This window comes from Lampris incognitus, chromosome 12 (assembly GCF_029633865.1).
Source record: "Lampris incognitus isolate fLamInc1 chromosome 12, fLamInc1.hap2, whole genome shotgun sequence".
NCBI lineage: Eukaryota > Metazoa > Chordata > Actinopteri > Lampriformes > Lampridae > Lampris > Lampris incognitus.
In genome coordinates, this window is record NC_079222.1 from 35,940,113 (window position 1) to 35,948,946 (window position 8,834).

Here is an 8,834-nt window from a genome sequence, read left to right on the forward strand (position 1 = left end):
CAGGGGTGAAGCTCCAGCGCAACCTCAACTTAAGCATTTCCCCAAGACACTCCAGGGAGACCGAAACAGGAGCTTCAAGAGTGAGTGGTATTCAGTCCACCGCTGGTTAGAATACTCCATAAGTGCAGACTCTGCCTTCTGTTATGCTTGCAGGCATTTCAGTTTACCTGGCCAGGTAGAGTCAACATTTACTTCAGGTTCAGGTTTCAAAAACTGGAAGAAATCTACTTATACAGATGGAGGGTTTGCTGCACATAGCAGACCTGGGCATCATAACAATGCTATGCTAGCATGGAAAGATTATCAAATGGCAGAAACCAATCAGGAATCTCTAATGGCACAATTAAACAAAGAGTACCACAGAATTGTAGGATTGTTTAACCAGCCCCTTACACCCTTCCATACTGACGACGTGCAGGCTTGCTCTTCCAAAACAAAACTCTCCAAAAGTTAACGGATCACTTTTAGCGACCTAGACGACATCTATGCACCAGACTAACACTTGGATGCTCATACAGCGTCTTCCTCCGTGTCCAGCCTATCCGTGCGTCGCCACGCAGCTCCAGCTAATAGCAAAAGTTAACAGTATTTCAATGCGATACTCGCGCTCGCACTAGCGAAGCAAACGAAACCACCTACGTCATCACGTTACTGGTGTCCAAAGCGTCACCGCCTATGAGCGCTTGATAAGGTTTTAACATGAATCCGTTCTGCACAGCAGTAGAGCTCATCCGCCACGAGCGCTCCGTCCACGCTGCTCGTGCTCTCCCTCTCTCGCGCCTTTCGTTTCTTCGTGCGCGTTCATGTGTCTTAAAGGTGCAGTCAACATTTCTACCCGCTACATTAGTATAGCAGATTTATTAAAATATTAGTTTTTTCTTTTCAATATGGAGAATATCATATGATACTGTAGTGGTTATGGGGATACATAACCACTTTCAATAAATAAATAAAAAATATCATTGGAGTGAACAGGCGCCATTTCTAGACCCGGTATCCAGTTCTACTCTATTACATCCATGCAGGGGACAGAGTTAAAAAGTCCATCACCAACACAAGTGTTGTTTATACACACATACTTGACAAAACAACAACAACAACAACAACAAAACACAAATGGGACTTTTCTAATTCAGCGTCTTTACTGGTGTGAGCACATGAAATTAAAGTACATTTAATAAGGAAGTACAGTCCACAGTACTGGAAACATGGCAGACGTGCTGCTGTTATTGGGACATATTAACACATGAGTGGAGCCACTAATACAAACCTACACACATGTTCACCTGCACAACATGTACATGGATGCACACAGGTGAGACACAACCACTTCTGTCTCTCTCTCTGTCACACAGACACACACACACGGAATAAAACATAGCTTTTATTTACAGGTGATCAGGAACAAAACACCACTTTATTTAACACCACACAGAAACCATCAATAAACAGGAAGCTGACTCGTATATTCTTAAAGTCGCACATATCATCAACATTTCTCTACAACACACAATCATAAGGTGAGTCCAGTAAATCCTACATGTGAAGCTAAAGGGGATTCCAGAGAGGAAGAGAGAGAAGGGGTAAACTAATAGCAGGGTGAAGTCTTGTAACACCTCATCTGATCCATCGAGGTTTGTGCTGTTCTGATGTGGATGTTATCATTCAGCGTCTATCTATTAAACATCAGCCACACACAATCTTCCATCTGGGTGTTTACACACCATGTTTTTACCTCCCTGTCTGTCTGAAACACATTCTGCTGATCTGAGCAACAACAAACAAGCTGTGAGTCGCTAAACAACATCCATTTAACGTGTACTCCTTTCACACGTTGTGATTTTCACACTGTTATCTGACAAGAATGAAAAGAAAACAGCATCCTGACTACACAATGTGCTGCAGGATGAAGAAGTTACAATATCCATCATCACTAGTTTGATTTCCTTCGCCTCGCTCTTCCATAACAACCAGCATCTTTACTAAGACTACAAAAAGCTTTAAAACTGCCTTTATTTATCAGTCTGTGTGTGTGGGGCTGAATTAACCTTCCTTCACTCTCACTTTGATCAAACCACATCCATCAGCTGCTGCTTTTTAGCGCCCGTTTGGTCCCCCTGGATAAGAACTGAGATTCTTTTGAAAACCAGACAAAGAAATGAAAGTGGTGAAAGAAACCCGTTCACCAAACACGTCTTCCTCTGAGGACAGCTCTGCCCTTTCCACTCGTCAGCTATTCCCAATCATATATTTCAAACGCAGAACAAATCCTGACACGTAACCGAGATCTTCCCTACCAGACCTTCATCACCTCTGCAACCGGTCCATCATCCCACAGTCCAAGTCCAGGATAGAGAGGCTGAGTGAAAGTGGTGTTGACTTTGTGGAGGAGGGTGGTTGTGTCAGAGACACTGTAGAAAGACAAAACACCTGCCTCGTGGTCCAGGAACACTCCTACTCTGGAGGAGGAAGGACCTGACACCTCTGTTACTACACTATTGTGTATGAACCAGTAACGACGCCCAAAGCAGTGTAACCTCCAGGACTTGTCATTATAACCAAATCCTGAGTCAAGTGATGATCTCTTGATGTCTTTGTATGACACTGCTATACCAACACCACCACTTAATGTCACCTCCCAATAACAGCGTCCAGATAAGCCCTCCTTGCACAGCACTTGGTAACGGTCAGTAAACCTGTCTGAATGAGGAGGATAATTCAAGTCTTGTGGTGTCCACGTCACCTTCCTGTTGTCCTCTGACAGGGAGACACGTTGATGGGCAGAGTTCACATCCAGCGTGAGAGGACGACAATCTGAAAGAACAGAAGTATTAATGTCAACCTGCTGTCCTTTACTTAATAATTGTTGTATTTGTATGTTGCAGTGTTTTGCTTACACAGTAAACAGTCTTCTCTGGTCTTTGGTTCTGGTGGCAGTAAGACATCTACAGCAGACGCTGCAACGAAAAGCACAACAAATACAACACGTTTATAAACTAGATGAGACTGCAAGTGTACAGGGAGGTTTTTCTGTGTGTTGGTGTGTGTTTTTCTCTATACTCCATATTCCTTTCAGCTACCTGCAGATGAAATCCTGGGCCATGTGTGTGTCACGATGTGGTCTAGTTTGTCTCTGAGGACAGACACAGCATCAGTCACATCTCTGAAGTAACGCAGAGGACGCACAACAATGCTCGGTGAGTCCAGAGAACCAGCCGGGAGGGAGAGAGACTTGAATTTCTGGAGTGAGATAAAGAGAGACAGAGGAAGAGAGACAGAGGAAGAGGAAGAGAGACAGAGGAGGAGAGACAGAGAAAGAGGAAGAGAGACAGAGGAAGAGAGAAAGAGGAAGAGACAGAGGAAGAGACAGAGGAAGAGAGACAGAGGAAGAGAGACAGAGGAAGAGAGACAGAGAAAGAGAGACAGAGAAAGAGGAAGAGAGACAGGAAGAGAGACAGAGGAAGAGAGAAAGAGACAGAGGAAGAGAGACAGAGAAAGAGAGACAGAGGAAGAGGAAGAGAGAAAGAGGAAGAGAAAGAGAGACAGAGGAAGAGAGAGAAAGAGGAAGACAGACAGAGGAAGAGGAAGAGAGAAAGGAAGACAGACAGAGGAAGAGAGAAAGAGAAAAAGAGACAGAGAAAGAGAGAAAGAGGACGAGAGACAGAGAAAGAGGACGAGAGACAGAGAAAGAGGAAGAGAGACAGAGAAAGAGGAAGAGAGACAGAGAAAGAGAGACAGAGAGAGAGAGACAGAGAAAGAGGAAGAGAGACAGAGAAAGAGGATGTAGTTAAATTGTGTGTCTCCAACACAGGACGTCTCATCAAACACGTCTCTCACTAAACCCTCTCCATCTGGCTGTGTGGGTCAGTGAGCTGACTAGGACACCAAGTACAGATTGTGGCTCATCACCTTTACTACAAATCCTTCCCCATCTTTCCTGAAACTCTCCACAGAACAACCAGAAACAGAAGAAGAGTTACGTTTGTACCAAGAATCACTATTATTTCATGAAAGATAAAAGTCCCACACAACCATCGGCGTCGCCAGGTCATCTTGCCGGGGCTTCAGCCCCAACGTTTTGAGCGTCGCCCCGAATATCATTTTAAATGTGAGCCTACGTGAAGCCCGACACCACACGTGACGTGTGGGAATGTCCGATAGTCTTCGTCACGTAACAGCCTGTCAGAATAAATGCTGGTCTCTAAACTAACTCTGTGTGTGTGTGTGTGTGTGTGTGTGTGTGTGTGTGTGTGTGTGTGTGTGTGTGTGTGTGTGTGTGTGTGTGTGTGTGTGTGTGTGTGTGTGTGTGTGAGGGAAAGATAATTTAATATTCCAGGAAACTAATGTTAACATAAATACATGTATCTTTCTTCTCTCGTCTGGTACTGTAGCATGTCAATCAATGTTTACCATAGCAGTTGTGAAGTATTCTGCTTCTACTCAATACTACTACTAATTACTAACAACTGCTAATATTTTAACACCACAAGTCATAATTAATCTGGGGAGTAAACAGCACCTGAAGGAAATGGATGTGGTCGTCAGTGTGTGACAGCTGCTCCAGCTCAGAATCGCTCCTCCTCCACTCTTCCATCTCCTCCTGCAGCTGCAGGAGAAGCTCTTCAGCCTGACTGACTGCAGTCTTCTCCTGGGCTCTGATGAGCTCCTTCACCTCGCTGCGCCTCCTCTCAATGGAGGCCATCAGCTCAGTGAAGATCCTCTCACTGTCCTCCACTGCGGTCTGTGCAGAGCTCTGTCAGTAGAAAGATACAAACACCTGCCTGGTAAAGAAGCTGCATTTCATTTCAGAAGAAGGACCAGATGGATCCTAAATGTACATGTGACTAATATGAACTTCTATTCCAGTCCTTTCTTCCACCTCTGATGCATTTTAAGCTGTGTTAGTATCACACTTTATTTAAATAGATAGTTACAAATCCCTTAGCAAATCAACTCAACCGATGAAAATAAGACAATAAAACAAAAAGGGTGAGATAGGGTGAAAGATAAAACATGTGGCAAAACACCTTGTGCAACTACTGGGCTGCGAACATTGTAAAACTTTCCCATTGGGCATTTACATATGAGAATCAACAGGGCACAGATTGGGTTCACATGGAGCTCTTATCCAATCCTTTAGCGGTATTCACCTCTCCACTACCACATAATCCTAACATACAAATAACAAACCCGGTGGTTAGAGCTTCACTTAGGATAGGGCTCCAGTTTAGGAGGCATCTTGGATTAAAGCCTGCCAGCGGTCTTTTGCCAGCAGCAAATAATCAGTTCTTCTCGTCATGTGTGTTAGATAAGGCATTTCAACATTGGCATAGACATGGACTGGTGTTTTTCTGGGATGTATTTAAAGACGGAACATTCACCTCATTTGAAACACTTACCAAAGACCATAACATACCCACATCCCATTTTATTAGACACCTTCAAATCCGTAGTTTTGCCAAGAAAGTGTTCCCCTCATTTCCGTATCTGCCACCCAGGAGCCAATTAGATGTTATTCTAGAGATGGATCCCTTTGGGGGAAAACGGGTCTCTATAATTTACACACTGATCCAGGGATTGAAACAGATATCCTGGGACAAAACAAAGACTGCATGGGGGAGAGAGCTGGGTGTAGAGCTTTCTGAGGAGGCATGGCGGGACAGCTTCCCTCGTATACATACGTCCTCATTGTGTATACCACATGGCTTCATTCAGTTTAAGGTGCTTCACCGTCTTCACTACTCGGGGGACAAGCTTGCCAGAATCTTTCCCACCACACACCCTGGCTGTCCGAGGTGCAGCCATAGTCCAGCCTCGGTGGGACACATGTCCTGAGCATGGCCCCTCCCTCAACAGTTATTGGGGACAGATAGTCAATGTATTCTCACATATCTGTAAACAGACCATAACCCCTGATTTTCACACAGCCATCTTTGGCATACCGCCCCCTAACTGTAAGGTGGTAACTTTGCCTCATTACTAGCACGCAGACTGATCCTATTTAACCGGAAGTGGAATAAAGCTCCATCGTTTTTAGTAGTGCATAGTCCTTTTGTTTCTTTTCTTTTCTTTTTTCTTTTTTTGAGCCTTGGGGGGAGGGGGGGTTCCTACATGTTTCTTTTTTGTTGTTGTTGTTGTTCGTGTGCCTTGTATACCTGTTCCAAAAAAAACTTGAAAATTGGAAAATAAAGTTAAAAATCAAACAAACAAAAAAACCACCTTGTGCAAACATTTAGTACAAGGTGGGACTCTCCTCAGCCAACAGAATATATCTGATCCATCATCAAACAACAGCACACACTTGAGTCCATTTTCTTCACCTTCAGATCCTCCACAGCCTGTCTCAGCTTCTTAATCTCCTTCTCTCTCTGCTGGACTCTCTGCTGGGCTTTCTGGCGACGAACATCCAGCCGTTTCTGGAAGAAAACATACCAAAACATTGCAGCTGGGCAAAGGGAGAATAAAGAGGGAAGCATTTCTGTGTCGGTCAGCAGTTTTTAAGGTAACACAGGGAGCCTCGGCTTTTAGATGTGCTGAATATTCTGTGTTGAGAAACTGAAGGTTTTCCATATACAAACCAAACCTATTCTGCATGTAACCTCACAGGACTGCCTCTTGTTTGTTGGTGATCAACAAGTTGTGGTGGTCCTACCTGTATCTCAGCCCTTTCTGCTGCAGCCGACACTGTATCGTGGCCCTTATGTTCATAAATGGTGCACAGATAGCAGATACACTGCTGGTCTGTACGACAGTACACATCCATCAGCTTGTCATGACTGGAGCACATCTTCTCCTGCAGTCGGGCCGTGGCAGAGACCAGCTTGTGCTTCTTCAGCACAGGAACAGTGTAGTGAGGCTGGAGGTGAGTGGAGCAGTAGGAGGCCAGGCACACTGAACAGGTCATAAGGGCTTTGTGGGGTCGAGTCCCTGTGCAGAAATCACAGGCCACATCTGTGGGGCCAGCGTAGGACACATCTGCAGAGGGAGAGGCCTGCTGGTTCCCTGTTGTCTTCAGATTCTCCACAATCTGAAATATTAAAATCCTGTCTTAAAGGAATTATCTGCTGTGGTCATGATAAAATGTACTACTGCTACGATCACTACTTATGGTGATAATAATGATAAGAAAGAAAATCAACATCACTACAATGTTGATGTTGTTAAGTTAGAATGAAGTGAGGAACAAAACAGAGAAACATGTCAGTAATAAATAAGATATGGGAAAACAGTAATATAAGAATAGGAGTAAAATAGTGTGGAGAACATATATGAAAATAACAAAATGAAAGCCACTTTATTTGACATTGTATTCTTACAACGAATTGTATTCTCACAATGAATGTGTTGTCTGCATTTAACCCATCCTATTGTATAGGAGCAGTGGACGACTCCAGTTCTTCTTTCCATCGCCTTGCTCAGGGGCACAGACAGGAGTATGAACCCTAACACGCATGTCTTTTTGATGGTGGGAGGAAACCGGAGCACCCAGAGGAAACCCACACAGACATGGGGAGACCATGCAAAATCCACACAGAGAGGACCTGAGAAGGCCTGGGGTTGGAACCCGGGGCCTTCTTGTTGTGAGGCAACAGTGCTAACCACTGGGCCACCATATATTCAAAATATATGTAAAATGAGTTGAGATAGGAATGAAATCAACAGAATAGCCCAAGGATCTAGAACCTCATTTGGGATTGTCCTCCTGGGGTAACAGAACCGAAGGCTAGTCCAACACCTCAATAATAATATTACATTTCAATGGATTGAAGCTACAAACTACTAAAATGTGACCACGAGTATTTCTTTTGCCAGCAGCACAATAACTGCCACATCTGCCTCTTATAAATGACTTTTCTCTTCCTGTCAGTCTCACCTGAGCCAGCATGGTGTTCTTCACAAGGGCAGGCCTCGGACTGAAGGTCTGTCTGCACTGAGGACAGCTGTACACTCCCTTCTCTTCATCCTTGTCCCAGCAGCTCTCTATACAGTCTCTACAGTAACTGTGTCCACAGTGAAGAGTGACTGGCTGGTTGAGGAGGTCCAGACAGATTGAACAACACAACTGATCTCTGTCCAGCAACAACCCCTGCTGCTGCTGCTGCTGCTTCTCAGCCATTTTACTGACAGCCTCTCTCACACTGACGGAAAAGAGCAGACAACAGTTTCGTTTTCTCTGAAAACACGCTGGAGACTGAATGGGAGGGACTTCCTTGTTCTGTCCAGAGGGAGGAGCTTTACAGGAGCACAGGGGTGAGCAATGAGTTAAAAAAGTTCAACACCCACAAACATGTTGTTTATATACACACCGACAAAACACAACAGACAGGAAGTTACAGACAAGAAGTGTAATTAAGACATTAAAATGGTCTTAAGGAGTCCGTTATATTCACGTGCCCAACGTTTATCTGTCCCCGTGCAGATCTTTTATTGTTGCTCTATAAAGACGGTCACTTATCACTGATCAGCTTAATCAATAATGCTGCTCATGCCATGTGTCAGTACTGTCTAATGGGCATAAGCAACGGTAGTAATGACACACTGTGTACTGTATGTAAACATTACAATATTTTGTTTATCACAAACATTGACTATATGATTATAACTACTTTAATTACATTATATATTATTAAATAATTATTTTATTGACGTCATTATATTACTGTTAAAATATTATCATATTTACTATCATATTTATTACTGTTTTCATATTATTTACTATTATTATTGTGATAAAGAAATAGCCTTCATTTAGCAATTAAAAGATAAATGTTGTGTAACTTACATTTCCTGGTTGTGATGTGTGAAACAATAGGAAATCTTTTGTTCTTAGAGAA

At 43.6% G+C, this 8,834-nt stretch overlaps 1 protein-coding gene across 1 annotated transcript; it reads right to left on the reverse strand.

Moving 5' to 3' along the window:
- Nucleotides 1-1,135: 1,135 nt before the first annotated feature.
- On the reverse strand, nucleotides 1,136-8,134 carry LOC130121658 (tripartite motif-containing protein 16-like). Its single transcript, XM_056290494.1, has 7 exons — nucleotides 7,874-8,134; nucleotides 6,653-7,027; nucleotides 6,321-6,416; nucleotides 4,520-4,753; nucleotides 3,081-3,240; nucleotides 2,898-2,957; nucleotides 1,136-2,814 (listed from the first exon to the last, which is right to left on the reverse strand). The coding sequence occupies exons 1-7, from the start codon at nucleotides 8,114-8,116 to the stop codon at nucleotides 2,294-2,296; spliced, it is 1,689 nt and encodes a 562-aa protein (XP_056146469.1). The 5' UTR covers nucleotides 8,117-8,134; the 3' UTR covers nucleotides 1,136-2,293.
- Nucleotides 8,135-8,834: the final 700 nt, after the last annotated feature.